Here is a 19627-nt window from a genome sequence, read left to right as displayed (position 1 = left end):
CAGTATACATGCCCAACCACAGAAAAGGAGAAAGAAAAGACTGCATGACCTTAGTATTAATTTCCCGTGCATGCAAAATAATGCTCAAAATTTTACAGCATAGATTCCAATTATATATGGAGAGAAAAATCACAGAGGCACAAGAGGGGTCAGGAAATGAAGAGGCACTATTGATCACATTGCGAACATGTGATGGCTAATGGAAAATGCCAAAGAATTCGACAACAAAATCAGCATGTGCTTTATAGGCTATAGAAAAGCCTTTGATTGCATTGCTCGTGAAAAGCTATGGAATGCTCTTAAAGAAATGGGAGTGCCACTACATTTGATAGTCCTGATGAGGAATATGTACTTAAGACAAGAGGCTACTTTTAGAATAGAATATGGAGAAACAGAATGGTTTCTAATTGGCAAAAGAGTTAGGCAAGGACGATTCTATCACCCTATTTGCTCAACTTGTACACAGAAAATATGATAGAAAGAGCAGGTTTAGACTCAGAAGAAAGTGGAGTGAAGACAGGAGGAAGGAACCTCAACAGTGTAAGATATGCAGATGACACCATACTACTAGTTTAGAACAATTACTAAAGAAAGTTAAAGAAGAAAGCGCAAAGGCAGGCTTACTGCTGAACATAAATAATATTTTAAAAAAGAACAGAGAGGATCTATATAAATTCAAATTAGATAATGACAAAATTGAAATAAAGATTTCTTTTACCTGATCAGAATGGAGACTGCAGTCAAGAAATAAGAACAACACTAAGAATGGGAAGGGCAGCTATGAAAGAACTAGACAAGATCCTAAAGTGTAAAGATATACAGTACAACTGAGCACTTAAGTGAGAATCATCCAAGCCATTGTATTCTCCATCATTTTGTATGGATGTGAGAGCTGGACAGCAAAGAAGCACATAGGTAGAAAATCAGCTCATTTGAGATGTGGTGCTGGAGAAGAGTGCTGAGGATACCTCAGACAGCCACAAACAAACAAACAAACCAACAAACAAACAAACAAACGGGTCCTCTTCAATAATGCTCTCCCTGAAAGCAAAGATGACAAAAGTGAGGCTGTCATTTTGGCCATATAATGAGAAGGCATGAATCATTAGAAAGGACAATAATACTAGGAAAGGTAGAAGGTAGTAGAAAGAGAGGAAGTCTGCACACCAGATGGCTGGACTCAATCAGGGAGGCTTGAATCTGCAGGAACTAAACAGAGGATAGGGGTCTTTGGAGGTGTCTCATCCACAGTCAGGGTCAACTTGAGGGCAGTTAAAAACAACAAATCAGGATTTTTTGCCCTCACTGGAAACAACCAACCATCCTCTCTTTTTAAAAAATTAAAAATGAGTACAATTGATTTTGGAATATTCAGGTAATGTTAGAAGTCTGGTAAGTGTCCTACAGAGATGTGGCTGCAAACTAGAAAGAAAGCATGGCGGGATACAGCCCGCCCAAAGCAGGCGGTCTCCCACCGCCCTAGTTTGCTCCGCGGGGAAGCCGCAGCCTCCAGACCACTGGGCTTCCCCACAGAGTAAAAAGAACCCTTAAAATCGGGTTCTTTATGCAGCGCGTTTGTGACGCCGCAATGCGCCAATGGCGCACTTGCGGCATCACAATGGTGCCAGGACGTGCGGACACTAAGCGTCTGCCACATCAAAATGATGGCGCCCATGTGTACTGGGCGCTGCCATTTTGATGTACAGATTACATACTAGGGTTGTGGGGCGTATATAAGCAGCGCCCCGAGGCAACCCTAGTACACATGCAGGCCAGTGCTTTTGCTGGTCTGTACAGCACCCATGTTATATAAACCTTTGCTTACAAATAATGGGCTTCTAGATTATACATTTTATTATTTTTAGCTCTGATATATATAAAAAGGTTTTAAACACATAAAAATTAGCAGGAATAATATTTCAGAATATATTGCACACACATATACTTTATCTTCTACTTTGTCAATGCATGAACCTGATGACAGCTGCTTCTGCCTGTGAAACCACCACTTATCACAAACTAGGCACCAGAGCTTATAGTTCTTTGTTTTTGCTTTCATTTTATTTTTACTGGATATTTATTTATTGGCTTTTAATTGTATTTGGTTTATATTGTTTTTATCCTTTACACCACCTTGAGAACTGGAAAAAAATATATAAAAAGGACATATTTTACCACTACTAACATGGCTACTTTACTGGAACTAGTTATGGCTTACTTCACTCTAGTCTTCATTTCTCAACTGTTTTATCTTTCTGCGCTGGCTATTTATAGTACCTGAAATGAAGCAACAAAAAAAGCATATTATATCAAATTGCTAGTAGTTACTAAATAGTCACTCGCCCAATGTCTAAGGCAATGTGTAAGCCAAGTTTGAACATATGAACATATGGTCAGCTTTAAGTATTTTAGGACCAAAGCAGATGGGCCAAAAGGAGTGGCTGATCAGCCTGGGACTGCAGCAAATGGACGTCCCAGTCCCAAAGTAGGCCACCAATGTGGTTCCAAACGGGCAGCCGACAGGAGCAGATTAAATCTGCTCCCTTTGCCAGCAGCTTCAGGCCACGTTAGGCAGCCTTGGAGAGGTTTCTGGCTATGTTGTGGGTGTACATTGTTTAAACACCATGCTCCCAAGCAGCTGGAAGCCGCCTTATTTGGTCCATCTGTTTTGGGCCCATTTCTCTCTGTCTATCACTGCATTTTTTAGATTACTCAGTATGCGCTTCACACTTTTACACTTTTCATGAATACTGAAATCCAACATAATGTTAGTGCCAAAATATAGTATACTGGCAGAGTTTCACTGATTTGCTAGTTATACAAGCAGTAGCACATTTATTGTTGTGGTCCCTAGACACACTAACACTTATAGGCCTGTTACAGACTGCCAAAATAAAGCTGCTTCGGGTCTCTTTGGAGGTATGCTGTTTAAATGATGCATGCATCCTAAGAATCCGGAAACTGCACCAAAGCTTCACTCAGTGCTTAGGAATGGAGTGTGGCTTTGGCGCGACCTCCGGACTCTTAGGACCCATCTATCATTTAAATAGCATGCCTCCAAAGAGACCCGAAGCAGCTTTATTTTGGCAGTCTGTAACAGGCCATAGAAAAGGTTGTTCAACTGGAAACTGCAATGGCTTCCCCTCTTCCACACAGTCAGAAAGTAGGTGTCCATAAACACAACATCATTTGGACTAATCCAATAATACTGTTGAATACTCACCATACATTACTTCTTTAAGAATATTCTGCTTAAGAATTCTCCCCTTTAAAAGACCCTTATTGAATAAAGTTAACATGGAGCTTCTGTTAGTTAAAATATCACTAGCGCCATGACCATCCTGGCTTCTGAGGGAGAGAGAGGGTGGGCCAATCCCATCAGGCCTCCCCAAAGGAACTGAGCCCTTCCCAGAAGGCATCTAGCTCCATCCTCCACTCCCTTCCCCTTTTGTATGATGTCTTCTTAGATTGTAAGCCTGAGGGCAGGGAACCATCTAATTAAAAGATTGTATGTACAGTGCTGTGTAAATTTACAGCGCTATATAAATAAAGCTTAATAATAATAATAATAATAATAATAATAATAATAACTAGTCTGTATTGAAAACCTAAAATTCCAAAGATTTAACTTGAAACACAATAGTACAATTCAGTGACTAATTTACTGCAATCCTGGCCTACAGAAACCTGACACTACTGATTAGGTCCATAAAACCACAACAACATTTAAATTTAAATGGATTTTAAACTTCTTACCCCATTCAGAGAGTGCTATCTGTCATTTTTGAAAATGTCATTCTTAATAATTTCCAGTTTTACACCAGGTGCTGTATTGTATTTCAGAGGAAGGCAATGGTAAACCACTCCTGTGAATTCCTGGTAAACCACTCCTGGGAAAACTCTAGGAAATTCATGGAGTTGCAATATGTCGATAGGCAACCTCAAGACACACACATACGTACAGAGCTACGCACAGCACTGTCAGTCCTAACTAGAATAGACCCACTAAATCAATGGCAAATACTAACTTCTGGCTTACCATTTAGCAACTGATTCAAGTGATCTACTTTAGCTGGAACTAGCAATTACAGATCTTAAGCTATAGTCCTATAAACCTATAAATCAGGGGTGGAAAACTGTTGAGGATTAGAGTGGCCCACTGGCCCACCCAATGACCTTGGTGGTATAATTTGGGGGCATTTGGGGCATGAAGCCCAAAACAATGAACTGGGGGTGTCTCATTGAACTTAGTTGGTCTCTTTTTTTTAATAGATCTGCATGTGATCAGTGAGGAAATGGAGATAAGAGCTCTAACGCATCATGACCTTCTTCATTAGTATGGATAGTTACAAGCTCTGTTATCTTCCCCAGGATTCACTCCTCCCTCTCAGTTTAACTGTAATCTTCACAAGTAGCTGGAGGGGGGATTTCTATTTATTTATTTATTTATTTTTGGCAACAATATATTGTTGTGAGCTTGCTCTATTATTTGGAGTGGCTAGGTCTTGAATAGACAATTAATACCTATTAGCTTTACAGAAGACTTGTTCTTGGTGGAGATAAAAACTGCTTGTTCATTGGTTCAGCACAGCTGACTGCATTTTCAAATACTCCTTATGGGCATAGCTATGGAAACTGTCATAATGAGTGCTTGCACTTCAAAATTCATTACTACACTGAAAACCAGACATGAAGAACAAAATTGTATGATTTTAGAACTTTTTTGTTGATTAAGAATAAAATTGTGAATTAACAGTTATCTCTGTTATCTACCTCTGTTGTGGCACATTACTGAGCAATATCCAACTTAGGGATTTTGTTTTGTTTTGTTTTTATCTCCTGAGGAAATCAATTGCACCAGATCACAAAAAAACCTTCTGTAATTTACTCACAGTTTGGAATCCAGCTTCAGGAGAAATCCCAGTTTGTCATATTCTGAAAGACAAAAGCAGGATCATCAGGTAACTGAGGCAACATGACTCTTTCTTATCAGAACCTCATTTGTGAAGGGCATAAATGTTTTTAAGAATGAAGTGACATCATGGATAATAGATCAATACCATCTTATTAAATGCATTTCCATGTAAATAATTTTCCAGCTTCTTCATTCTAAAGTCAATAATTAGTTCAATTATTTCTCAGATACAGTTCATAAAACACCAACAATGCACCCTCTTTTTGGAATGAATTGAGTTCTTTTCTGCACACACAGCTTTTAATGTGATCTTGAATGTGGAACATGATGTAGATTCTCTGAACCCTATTACATTTTAAATTTGTACAGTAATCATAATTAAATGCTAAACCTTTCATTTAATTTTTTTAAAAATACAAAATATATTATTTCAGAAAAATAATGTATTACATTCTAGAAGAATTACTTTACACTGGGTAGAATAGATGTAGAGTAGCTTTAAAAGTCATAGACATACAGTAACTGCTTTTTTACTCAGAAACGGTATGGCAGAAGGATATGACACTGACAATTTGTCACCATGTTCAAACTGCAATCTCAACTGATGCAAATAATTCAATCTGAATTAAATTCTGGCCCAGCAAACTAAGTTCAATAGCTGCTTAGCTGTCTGTTTCCAGCTGCTTCAAGTGTCACTCCATAAATTATGGATTGCGTTTACATGTTCCCATCCAGTCTTCATATAAATTCTACAACCTAAACCTACCTCCACAAACAAAAACAAGTAAAAAAAAAAAATTAAAACCAAAAATATCCAATACTGTGCTTTGAAAATAGTAGAGTTCTGTATAAATTTCTTTTATTACATATAATAAAATATTTCATATATCTATAGATAGATATACCATTTGAACATTTGACTAAAACCTAGGAGAACAAATTTGATTCCCCTCTTGGGCATGGAAACCCACTGGCTGACCTTGAGCAAGTCACACACTCTCAGCCTCAGACATAGGCAAAAAAAAACCCCTCTGAACAAACCTTGCCAAGAAAACCCCGTGACAGAGTCACCTTGGGGTTGCCATAAGTCATATACAGCTAGGAGGCTCACAACAACAACAAACACACACACACGCTTCTCGGCCTTTTGGCTAAGATCAAGTGTGTGTGAGGTATCACACACACTTTAAAATAGCATTACATACACATACCATTGTTTTAAATTACATTTGTCCCCTGGAAACTAATAAAGAAGACAAACCATTAGCAAAGCTGGATATGTACATGACTGAAAGCAAGTACCGTACTACAGATTCTTCCCAATGGCCTGGGCCACATTATCCATGCATCTAGGCTCAGAAAAATCAGGAAACAGAAAATACCTGGAGTGATCCTATATCAGCAATACCAGGGCCAGAATCCTCTTGGCATTAGACCAGCATACCTCCTTGTTGTGGCAGTGGATATACTTTTTTTTCCTGAGTTCCTGTATAATGGTGTCCACTACCTCAGTGTGCAAGCATCACCCCAGCAGTACAACTGCTAGAATCCTTTCTGGTTGACACTCAGGCATAGTTCCACATTGCTGTCATTCTACGATTCACCTCTATCCTTTTCACATTGGCCTTAATCCCAATGGAGTCTTACACTTCCCAACGCTCAACAAGATTCCAGACTCTAGGACTGTGACAGGCAAAAGGTAGGATTGAAAAGAGCAGCACAGCTTAAGCTCTGATCTCTCTAAATTCCAAATGCTTGCAATTGAAGATTAGTTATTGCTACTTACATCCTCTGGGCAAGAGAATTTATAACAAGCATTAGTAGGTTTCCCTGAGTGGGATCCACACAGATGAAGAATTCAGGGATTTTTTTTTATTATTTTTTTTTTGCAGGAAAATGTTAGTTTTAAATACAGCAGTAGAAATTTGCTGCAAACCATCTCTGTTTTGCAACCTAAATTTAAAACCTCTTTCAGGCATAACTGACACCCTCTCCTGTTCCATAGGAGAAATACAATTAGCTTTTTCCCTCACAAGTATTTTATTTCATTTTTTTCCAGTATAGTGTAACGAAGACAATTTGCAGATTTTATTTACTTTTTATTTAAGAGATATTCTTTAGAAATATAATTTGACTATAGGATGTGCTGCAAACTTAATTTGCATGTACAACTTAAAAAGGAGAGGGGGATCCACAGTCACAAGCTGAAATTTCTTCAGATTCTCATTGAACAAGAAATATTTGCATTTTCAAAGCTACAATAATTGCACCTGTAGCATACAGATTAAGATGAGACAATTTTACATCACTATGATAATATTATTGCAGGCCAATTTATAGAATTTATTTTGGAGTGTAAAAGGATATCCAGATTTAACAGTGACAGTCAAACAGATATTGTAAATATTTCAAATCTCCTAAGTATAATTGTTTCAACGATGGAGTTCACGTGTTCCATTCTGTATATGTGAAACTGAATGGTTTTACGTGTCCAGCTTTTTTTTTTTAACAAAAGGCTAAGTTAGGCTATAGAATGGTAATTTCAAACAAGAAAACAAGATACACTGATGAGTGGATCTGTCTTAACAAGATTGAGAACTATGGCTACTCTGGATCTCATAAAGGAAGTCATACATTAAACAAAGTCCAACAGAAGCCTAAAGAGTCCAAAGGCTTACCAGAAACACTGAAAATTAAGATTTTTTTTAACCTAAGTGAAATTAAGAGAAACGAAGAGGAATTAGTCCAACAGGCATTACTTTACCCAACTAACAGAAACATGAAAGTATGGGAACAAAACAGGCCAGAAGGTGGTTTTCACTGACTTTTGTACCAGACAGGGTAACATATCCCAGATAACCCCAGCACTTTATCAGTACTGTACAAGGAAAGAATTTCCCCTCATTCACTCAAAAACAAAACAAAAAAACACAACACCACCCACTGGGCCTCTGGTAAAAAGAGATAAAAAATATATTATTCCATGTTGTAGGGAAGCCTGGATTCAAATGAGAACCTAGTCACTGCCAACAATTTAATAATAAAAGTACAACAGCAATAATACAAACAGACTTACAGCCAAGCACAGCAAGCTCAATAAACTATACAGTTTTTATGCCAAGCTAAACACTGGCACAAATATGGTACTTTCCTCTGCACATCCAGGATCAGTCTAGCTTCTGGACAGTTAAGTGAGAAATTCTTAGTCTAGTTGCCAAACTCCCAAAAGACCACCCAAACAGACAACAGAACAGAAAGAGCAGATTCATGTACAATCTGTCCACCTTCACATTTCCAGCTGCATCTGCATGTTTATACAGTGAGAAGGACACTGAATCTCTTCTTATATGCATCTCTCAAGGACTGAACCACAAAAATAAATGTACTTCTGCAGCGTAACTATGAAAAACTCTCTACACAAATTAAACTAAGGACATACACTACAACTTCAGCACCTGCCTGACAAGATTCCTTCCAAAGAGAGCCAGTTTGTGCCCTCAACAAAGGAAGAGGTGCTGAAGCCTTCTGTTAGGCTTAAGAGCCTCTATTATATTTTATATTTTAGCAGAGAAACAGAAACATTATTAGAAATGTGTGTGCTTCATCTATATTCTATCCATAATTATCTATCTATTACCTTTGTGTATACTATCACACTTGTTAAACATTCAGGTTGGAAAGTCAGTAACAGTTTTGGAATACAGTTGGGCAAACAAACTCACTAGAGGATGATGGCAGGTCAGTGAGGAGACTGTGGAATCTCAAGATAACTAGATATTTTGATAAAGACTACAGGGATGTATATTATACAGAAGAGTTTGGTCAGCCCTTGAAACTGACAATTTTAACTCATTACAAATTGATTTCCAACAAAGATAGCTTAACTGCCAATAGCACAGTGTTGATATCAGAAAGTCCATACTCTATGGGCAGAATAGCATGATTCACAGGAATGAAGCAAAGGCTCTTAATGCCATGGATATGGTTATTATTGTTTGCAAGAAACTCTTTTAAAAACAAACATAAAAGTGTCATTTAAATTAATAAAAATAAACAACATTTTCCTGGATGAAAAAATGCAATAACCTCTTCTTACAAAAGGACTCACAAGATTATTCAGGAACATGATAGCATAATTAGGGAGAAAAGCAACAAAAAGACATAAATATTAATTAAGAAAAGATATGATAGAGAAAATCCTGGAGGTAGTGAATTGGGATTTAAACTACACTGCATTGTTGGCCAAATGTAGAATCTACACACAAAGAAGCTTCCTATCCCATTGCTTTATGTTTTCATATCCCAATGCACTGTAGCATTGAGAAACTTCGGTCATCTATGCCCTTCTTCGCTGAAGACTCAACAATTATGAAATTCAGACATTTCCCTTTCTCTACAATTTGTCTACTGGTGAAAACCCCACACCAGACACATCAGAATCCCCCTTTTCTGGATTCAATTTTGGAACACTTTTCAGTGGCACTCTATCAGTTCCAGGTCACATTATGCAACTCTCAAACCATAAAAGAGTTTTATCAGCTGGTAAAGCTTTGTAGATGGGACTGCCAGCATCTCTTCAGAAGTCCACATTATACCATTACATGGTATTTGGATTACTCACCCAACAAAGTAGTAATAGTAATGGTAGTCAATGTTATCCCTATACAAGTCAATATTACTACTACCCTTTTGGAGACAACACATTCTAAGTCTAAAAGGATTTGCCTTCCCCAGAGTAGAGTAGATTCTAGGAAATCCATTAGTCAAGATTATACTGGAAGCTAGAGAAAGAGTGTTGCTGTTTTTTAAGTAAGGATACCATATTTGACCCTTCTCTAAAAAGTTATCTTCTTATACACACACACAAGTCTTTGCAACATAAACTGTGATTTTATTCCATGCTATGTATCTTTGCGTAAATGTAGTTAAACATTCCTAAGTGACTGTTTCACAAAAGGGTTTTGCTCTGCTTCTGAAGTTGTATCACATTCCCTAGTAAAAGTCAAAGATAATATTAACAAAAAGTAATGTGCACAAGTTCTTGGTGACCTCTGGGGAAAGTCAACTTGATCTGTAAAACAAGACAAATAATAAAGAAGAGGACATGGGAATATTTTACTGAAAAAACAGATAGATTAAATGATTCTTTCAGAAAGATTCCCACCCAGGGATATTCATATAGAGCAGACACAAGGTGGAAAGAGAGACCAAAAATATAAAAGAGCTGCTGCACTTGACAACCAAGGTATAGCAGGCATTAGCAAAGCAGCCAACTCCCAGTTAAACTGTCAGGGATATAAAACATGGAGTAATTACTATTATCCAGAAATGAAGCAGAGGAAAACAAGGGAAAGTACCAGAGAGATCAACCTCCCCTGACCATTAAGTTTAATAAAACTTTTTAGACCACCATGGCAATTATTCATCCTAAGCATTAAAAGAGAGCTAGTATGGTATAGTGGTCTGAGCATTGGACTAGGACTCTAGAGAAGAGGGTTCCTATCCCTCCTCAGAAATGGAAACCCACTGAGTGACTTTATGCAAGTCACACTTTCTCAGCCTCAGAAAAGGCGAGGGCAAATTTCCTCTGAACAAATGTTGCCAAGAAAACCCTATGACAGGATCGCTTTAGGGTCCCCATAAATCGGAAATAACTTGAAGGCATAAAACAACATAATGCACTAAAAGCTGCCTTACTCATAGCAGATAGGTTCTCATGGTAGCTTTAAAACAGAGCAGTGGTTCTCAGATGGTGGAGTGGCACCCTGGGGGGGGCAAGGGGGGGCAATACTTGGAGGCCTTGATCCCTCCTCCTCCTCTTCCCACACTTTATATATAAAATGTACACATGTGTTGATTTAAATATTGAATTTATTTAAATAAATCTGTTCTAATTTGAAATACATTCTTTCTTTATAAAATGTTAAAATATGAATACAAATGAATGTGTGAATGAAAATATCATTTTAAATATTGTAAGCTGACTTGAATCCCATTTTGGGAGAAAGGCAGGCTATATATCCCATAAACAAACAAACAGACAAAATATTTTTATGTATATACTACTTCAAGAGGGCCCTAATATCCACATGTAGATGTAAAAAGAAAGGGGGGGGGGGGTATCACAAGGGTAAAAAGTTTGAGAACCACTGAAATAGAGTAATTTGGAACTTTTGAGAGACACACGTCCAAAACAAACTACCAATCCCAGTTAGAGCATGTCTACTTTATCTATATAAAGTAGATATATGAAGACAGAGCGCCCTCCCTCTATAACTGCCATCCTTTTGGGCTGAAGGGAGAGAATAGGCTGGCCCAGCTCCATCAGGGCTAGCCTGAAGAAAAGGCTCCTCCCTCCATAACTGTCATCCTTTGGCCGGAGAGGGAGTGAACAGGCAGGCCCAGCTCCCACAGGGCTAGCCTGAAGAAGAAGAGCCCTCCATCCGGTCCTCTCTGCCTGGTCCAGGCCTCAGAGGGAGAGAAGAATGCTGGACCGATCCCCTCCTCCCCGCCCCCCCCCCATTCTCTTCTCCTTTTGTGTCGTGTCTTTTTAGATTTTAAGCCTGAGGGCAGGGAACCGTCTATTATCCCTTCTGTTTTAAGCCGCCCGGATTCCCAGTGATGGGCGCATATAAATATCCATTATTATATAAGTATTGGCTTACCATTCAGTGGATCTAGCAATTGGGGCTAGCAACTGTTAGGCCAAACTCTCCCACTATCATAGAAACTGAAATAAAATGTTGTTCATATTAATGAACAGCAACCCTTTAAATAGGACTGCACTATTCAAAACTACTATTGGAACTATGTAAATAACTACCTTCTGTCATCACCAGGCAAGCTATCAGTTGTCAGCAATTATCAACATTTTTGGACTTAGTTAACACAGCCTCTACTACAATGGACTCTAAACTATGGTTTAGTATTACAGTACATGTACCGTATAAGCCTCAGGACTCAACACGTTCTCTCCGTCCTCCAGTGTAACTGCAAAGTTCTGGAAACTTTTGCCTCCATTTTAAACTAACAACAAAAAGTCATTAGGTCAGGACTCGGACAAACTCTCTTTACTCAGGAAATAAGCCAATTTCAACCTATGACCAGATAGCAAGAGGTCATGGGGGGAAATATGAGAAATAAAGATAACTCAAGGTTTTCAAAGTACTGTGGATGTCCCCTATTTGAGGTAATCAAATTCCTACAGAAGAGGCAAATACTTTATAAGACGTTTTCATTTCTATAAGCTTTCTTCTTACTCACTCTGATAACAAATCCAGTGGGTCCTTGGTATCTGCTAGGATTTGGTTCTAAGACACCCAACCTCCGCATGGATACCAAAATCTGTGGATGCTCAAGTCCCAATATATACAGGGGCATAGTAAAATGATATCCCTTATATAAAATGGCAATACCAAGGTTTGCTTTTGGGATTTTTATATACATACACACACACACACACACACACATTTTCAAGCTGTGGATGATTGAATCCATGGATGGTTGAATATGTGGATATGGAGGGTTGACTGTACTAAATGGTTCATTCATAGCCCCCCTGTAGCAGCATATCTCCAAAATCCTTTATCAGGCATTAATCATGCCAAGAGCAGCTGTATCACTTGTGAAGGGTATTTTTGTACCATCATAAAAATATAAAAAGAGCCAGGCTGGATCAGACCAAAGGCCTATCTAGTTCACTATTCTATGATCACAGTGGTGAACTAGATTTATTTATTTATTAAAATATTTATATCCCACCTTATATCTGAAACTCTCAGGGCAACTTACAACAGAATCTACTTAAAGCAAATAATAATAATAATAATAATAATAATAATAATAATAATAATACAGTCACCCCTTGGAACTCACGAGGGATCCATTCCAGACCCCTCCCCCCCAGTTCCAAATTCACACATATTCAAGTCCCATAGGCTTGAATGGGGAGTATGCATGTGAGCGCATGCCATGGGCAGCGCCCCATTAAGGTTAATGGCAGTCAGCAATCTACGGATTTTCAAGTCCACGGATTTCAAGTCCATGGACTTGGAAGGACGACTACAGTTTTAAAAGATAAAAAATATATTTAACAATGTTTCAAAACCAGCTTATTTAAAACTTCTTAAAACAGTATTAAACAGTACAACCATGAGACATGTGCTTCCTGGATAAAAAATCAATTAAAGCCAAGTTTTGACTTATCACTGAAATGATCTCAATGTTGACACCTATTGGGTCTCTGGGGGAGGGAATTCCACAACTGAGGTGCCACCAAAGAGAAGGCCCTCTCCCATGTCCTCTTACAATGCAATTCCTCTACTGATGGGACACAGAGGAGGACCTTTCCAAAAGGTTTCAATTTTCAGGTAGATATAGAGAGGGGGGGAAGGGAACAGAGGGGATAAGGGGAGAGAGAGAGAGAGAGAGACTCTTAAGTACTGGGGTTAGGGCTTTCAATGCTATCACCACCATCTTGAATCAGGCCGAAAGCATACTGGCTGCCAACGCACTTCCTATGGAATTGGTGTTATATGATATCTGAATGGAATCCCAGTGAGCAGTCTAGCTGCTGCATTTTGCACTAGCTTCAGTTTCCATGTCATCTTCAAAGAGAGACCCATGTAGAACACTTTGAAGTCTAATTGGGAACTTACCAGTGCATGGAATACTATGATTAAAATATCCAGAAATGGGCAGAACAGGAAAGACCATAGTTGACAGACCAGTTGAAGGTGGCACTTTCCCAAACACTCTGAGCCACTACCTGAGCCACCAGTGACAAAGATGGACCATGAAATACACCCAGAGTATGCGCTTGTTTCTTTAGCAGAGCATACCCCCATCCAGGGCAGGTAGCCTACCCATTTCCTGGACCTGAGGACCATCAAGCCATAGATTCTCTGTCTTCTCAGGATTCATCTTCCATTTACTGGTCCTCATCCAGTTCATGGCGACGAGATAGATACTTAATACCTATCCCATCTTCTAGTCACCCTGTTATCCCAAAAGAACCGAGGATCGTCCCAACCATACCACAGACCCTTACCTTGCTCCTATGTAATACTAGATCGGCAAAAAACAAATCTCATATCATCCATGATTTGTTAGAGGAAGTGAATGCAGACCTAGCTTGTATTACAGAAACCTGGATTGGGGAAGATAGCTGTGTGACGTGGGCCAAAACTCTCCCAGCTGGGTATGCAGTTAAGGAGCAGGTCAGGGAAAGTGGGCGAGGGGGAGGCGTGGCCATGATCCATAAAAGTCACATCACCTTGACCAGGAACCCAGTCTCAAAACTAAGGCACGCCGAGTGTATTTACCTGACCCTAAAAGCCAAGGACAGTATAGGGATTCTGTTGGTCTACCGTCCACCCCGTGGCCTAATAGACTCCCTATCCGAGCTGACACAGCTGGTTTTGGAGCTGGTGTTGGAGTCCCCCAGACTACTTGTTCTGGGGGACCTCAACATCCCCTTCAAGGCCAGCTCATCAGATCTAACAGGTTCAGCTCGGCAGTTCATGGATTCCATGACGGCCATGGGCCTGTCCCAATTGGTCTTGGGTCCGACACATTGTGCGGGTAATACACTCGATGTAGTCTTTTGTACGGACCAGGAATGTCTGTGGGTAGAGATAAATTGTATCTCTCCCCTGTCATGGACGGACCATTTCCTGGTCAAGGTTGGACGGAAAGCCACAACTCTTAAACCTCTCGGAGGTGGAGGACCTATTACAATGGTCCGCCCTCGAAGGCTGATGGAACCCAAACAGTTCCAAGAAGCCATAGAAGGTTTTATGTTTGGGAACGATGGCGATTCTGTCGAAACCCTGGCTAATTACTGGAACAACAATCTTACTGGGGCAATAGACATTATCGCTCCTGAGCCTCCTTTCCAGCCTGCTCCAAATAGAAAACCCTGGTATACAGAAGATCTTCGCCAGATGAAGCAGGCTGTGCAACGACTAGAGCGCAGCTGGTGGAAACATCAGCGCTTATCTGACAAGACACTCCCTGAAAACATGTTACGTTCTTATGGAGTGGCGATCGATGCAGCAAAGAACTCATTCCGTGCTGCACGGAGTCTCGTCCAGCAGAGCTGTTCAGGGTGGTTAGGGCAGGGGTAGGCAACCTGCGGCCCGCGGGCCGGATGTGGCCCGGCAAGGCCTTGGGACCGGCCCCAGCCCGGTCCTGCCGCCGATTGCCACCGAAGCCTTTGGCCTATCAGGAGGAGGTGGGCATGGGGGAGCAAGCGGCAGGCAAGGGGGCCAAGTGGCAGGCAAGGGGGGTAATTGTCTATAGAAGCCTCTGAAACATGCATTTATATTTAAAAAATTTAAAAAATCAGCATATGTTTTTGCGTGTCCTCCATTTTTTAAAAGTGTCCTCCATTTGAAATTTTTATCCTACATTTGTCCCAATTTATTTATTTATTTATTTATTTATTTATTTATTGGCTTCGGCCCCCCAGTTGTCTGAGGGACAGCAACCCGGCCCCCGGCTCAAAAAGTTTGCCTACCCCTGGGTTAGGGAATTAACCACACTGCCGACCACCTTGAACCCTCTATTAGAACCAACTACAGCCTGCTGTGACGCTTTTAACAAGTTTTTCGCCAATAAAATCTCTCAGATAAGGGCTGATCTAGACGCCGGTTTTTTGTCAGAAGCAATAGAAGAGGTATCCAATGACTCTGGAAACAAGGTTATACAGGATCGCTTTGAGTTTGTAAGTACCAAGGACGTGGACAAGCTCCTTGGAACCGTAAGAAGGACAACTTGCCCTCTTGACCCTTGCCCTTCTTGGTTGACCGTCCAGGGAGGAGATGCAATAAAAACTTCATTACATCTTATAATTAACGCATCTCTACGGGAGGGCTCATTTCCATCCGTCTTGACACAGGCAATTGTAAAACCAATTTTAAAGAAACCCTCCCTAGATCCCCTGTTGAGAAATAACTATAGATCGGTCTCCTTATTACCATTCTTGGGCAAGGTAATCGAGAGGGCAGTTGCTTTCCAACTCCAAGCTGTCTTGGATGAAACTGATTATCTGGACCCATTTCAAACTGTCTTCAGGGCAGGATACGGAGTTGAGACTGCCATGGTCGCCTTAGTCGATGATCTCCATCTGGGCATCGACAGGGAAAGTGTGACCCTGTTGGTGCTCTTGGACATCTCAGCGGCCTTCGATACCATCGACCATGGTAACCTTCTGGAACGCCTGAGAGAGTTAGGTATTGGGGGCACTGCGCTCCAGTCCTACCTCTCGGGAAGGTTCCAGATGGTGGGACTGGGGAACAGTTGCTCTCATAAAAGAGAGCTGACATCTGGCGTCCCTCAGGGCGCCATTCTTTCCCCCATGCTGTTTAATATTTACATGAAGCCGCTGGGAGAGATCATCCGCAAGCACGGAGCACAGTGTTATCAGTACGCTGATGACACCCAGATCTATCTCTCTATGTCTCCAACTGATACAGTGACTAAGGATGACATCTCTCCTCTGGATGCCTGTCTGGAGTCAGTAATGGTCTGGATGAGGGAAAACAAACTCAGGTTGAATCCAGAGAAAACAGAGGTACTTGTGATAGGTACCCCAAGTCCAGACAGGGAAATTTGCCATCCAGTCCTGGACGGGGTCACACTTCCCCTAAAGGACAATGTTCGCAGTTTGGGAGTACTCCTGGACTCATCTCTACAGTTATCATCTCAAGTGGATGCGATGGCCAGGAGTGCTTGGTACCAGCTTCAGCTGATACGCCAACTGCGTCCCTGTCTGGACCAAAAGGACCTTGAAACAGTAGTACATGCATTGGTAACCTCTCGTTTAGATTTCTGTAACGCACTCTACATGGAGCTACCTTTATACCAAGTTCGGAAGCTTCAGCTAGTTCAAAACGCTGCAGCCAGGTTGGTCACGGGAACACCCAGATCGGACCACATTACACCGGTATTAAAATCCTTACACTGGCTGCCAATTAGCTTCCGAGCCCAATACAAAGTGTTGATCATTACCTTTAAAGCCCTACATGGCTTGGGCCCGGGTTACTTGAGGGAACGCCTCTCCCTACACAATCCGCCTCGCACCCTCAGAATAACTGGAAAGCTCCTACTTGAACACCCCAGAGTGAGATTAACAGCTACTCACCAAAGAGCGTTCACAGCCATGGCCCCTACGTATTGGAATAACCTTCCGGAAGAGATTCGCCTCATTTCCACCCTGGACGCCTTTAAGAAGGCGCTGAAAACCTATCTCTTCCAGCAAGCATACCCTCCTGACCCTCTGTAGAGGAAATCACCCCAAATATATAGCTATCTCAGGACGTTCTCTTTTTTAAATTGTATTGTGATTTATGTGATTTTAAGAGATGTGTTATTATATGAGCTGATTTTATCTATTTGTAACTGTGATGTATTGTGCACTGATACTGGCTGTAATCCCACCTCGATCCGCAACATCCTGACACACTGCTCCAGTGATTTCACAACTGCAGCTGACTTAGATGACAAGGAGAAGTAGAACTCTGTGTCATCAGTACACTGATAGCACGAAAGTACCAAACCCCAAATGCCCAAGGACCTCTCCCAGCGGCCCTATACACCGGCCCTATACACATACTGAACAGCACAAGACACAAAATGGAACCCCGTGACCCCCACACAATGGCCTTGGGGCTGAGCAGGAGAGATGTGAAGGCTTGTGGGGGAAAATGGGAAAAAAACATTTTGTCCATGCTTTTCTTGAAGCATGCTAAAATAAAATATTCCATAATTGATTTTCTTCCTTTTTTCAATTTTTCATGTTTTTTCTCAGCTTTTTCCAGGAAAAAAACTAGAAAAGAATTTATAATTAAAATTGACTTTAAACTTTAATTTAATTTATATCCCGCTTTTTGTTTCCACAATCAAAGTGGCATACAACCTTTAAAAAAAATACAATATATACAATTCCCCCCCCCCCTTAAAAAGGATTAAACAATTCCATCCATTAAAATTACAGACAATAAAAATCTAAAAACAATACTACAATAAAATAACGGTGGGCAGAGTCTTCACTTGTATATGACTGTGGGGGGAGTGTTACATGGCAGGGATTTATTCCGGGAAGGCCTGCCGGAAAAGATCCGTCTTGACAGCTTTCTTGAAGCTCTCAAGGTTGGCAATTTGACGGATCTCGTCCGACAGGCCATTGACTAGATATGATATGGGCTATAGTCCTTACCCAAGATATTAACTTATAAATTAAGACTAGCAAAAGGAGATGCAAAAGATGACATTTTTGGTATCACTATAAGCCATTTGTCATTTCATGTGTCAAAGTAATGGTGAATTTAAACCACTGAACAACCAAGTTAAATTTTGGATTAATAATTAAATGAATAAGATCATAAGAATATGTAAAAGAATAGAATGGAGTTGGCAGATGTAAGAGGTTTGGCAGAGTGGCATTTCTATTTTGTAAAATGAATTAGAGGAATAATGAGAAGAGAGTCGGTTGTTTGTAACGATGTGGGTGAACTGTTGTAATACTGAGACTGCATTACTGTTAAATATCAGGTTTAAAAAAAAAGCATAGCCACCCTGACTGTACTTAATGGCTCTCAACTTCCAAGAATGTTGGAACGAATCCCTTTTTAAAGTCATTTGAGTTGGCAACTATCATTACCTCTTATGGCAGTGAATCCCATAGTTTCTGTTGAAAAAGTTCTTTGTTTTATCTAAATCACCCACCATTTTGGCTTCAGTGGACGAATCCTTGGGTTCCATGCTTATGAATAAGAGAGAAAAGGAGGGTCTTCTTATCTTTTTTCCACACCATGCATAATTGTATGCACCTCTGTCTAATTTTATGCCTCCCTGTCCCCCTACTCACGTTGGTCTTAATTTTCCTGTCTAGTGTGTTCATTCAAATAGTCCACAGATCAATTACTGAATGAGATTATATGTAACTGGAGTTCATCAATAGCCCAATATTAGAGGATGACTATGGTGCATGTTATCCAGAATGAAGCTAAAGGTGCCATCACTGTTTTACATCACACTACCATTTTGAGGTTGGGAGCAGGATGGGGGGGGAATAGTGGGTTTTTTAAATTACCAAACCCCCAGTTTTGTTGTTATTGTTGTTTAAAACATTTTTTTTAAAACAGTTTTTACATTTTAATGAAAAAAATTGAATCTTGCTTATTATATTAATATTGTAAACTTTTTAGTTTAGAAAGCTTGATCAACCATGTTTTAATGCCTGCTAACATTAACAATCCACAGTTATTAGGCTTTGATACAATTTACATCTTTCAATAAAATTTTAGGAATTATATTGACAAATTGGTAACCTATATATAGATTACACCAATACAGCACTAAACCAGAAATGGCAAAAATGCAGTTTAGATGTTATGACCACTAGCTTAAATAATAATCATTTAATGATCTTTTAAAGCAAGTTGTTTTAATTAACTTTGGAAAATGGGCACCGAAGCATATTAAAGGAACTGGGCTGCACATGGGCGGTACTTGGATGGCAGATTTGGAGACGTGTTCAGACTAAGATAAACATGCAAAGCAGTCAACACTTTGCTGAAAAATAATAAGTATTTCAAATTATTCTTTGCCCACTTTCAAATCAAATGTTCAAAATCAGTACACACATATCTATAAAACAGCACCAGTAGAAAACAGTCAAATACTACAAGATAGCACTAGAACAAAAAT

General features: G+C 40.0%; 1 protein-coding gene across 10 annotated transcripts in view; it reads right to left on the bottom strand.

The window, feature by feature from the left end:
• ST3GAL3 (ST3 beta-galactoside alpha-2,3-sialyltransferase 3) overlaps positions 1-19627 on the bottom strand; it is a 301371-nt gene that overhangs the window by 213492 nt on the left and 68252 nt on the right. For 9 of the 10 annotated variants that reach the window (XM_042462929.1, XM_042462928.1, XM_042462930.1 and 6 more), the window contains one exon: positions 4893-4935. In XM_042462929.1, coding sequence (XP_042318863.1) covers positions 4893-4935 — 43 coding nt within the window. Of the gene's footprint in view, positions 1-2218; positions 2278-4892; positions 4936-19627 lie in introns of those variants that run through there. The other variant, XM_042462937.1, reaches the window with a different exon arrangement.

This window comes from Sceloporus undulatus, chromosome 4 (assembly GCF_019175285.1).
Source record: "Sceloporus undulatus isolate JIND9_A2432 ecotype Alabama chromosome 4, SceUnd_v1.1, whole genome shotgun sequence".
Classification (NCBI taxonomy): Eukaryota; Metazoa; Chordata; class Lepidosauria; order Squamata; family Phrynosomatidae; genus Sceloporus; species Sceloporus undulatus.
This window is presented reverse-complemented; position numbering and strand designations above follow the sequence as displayed.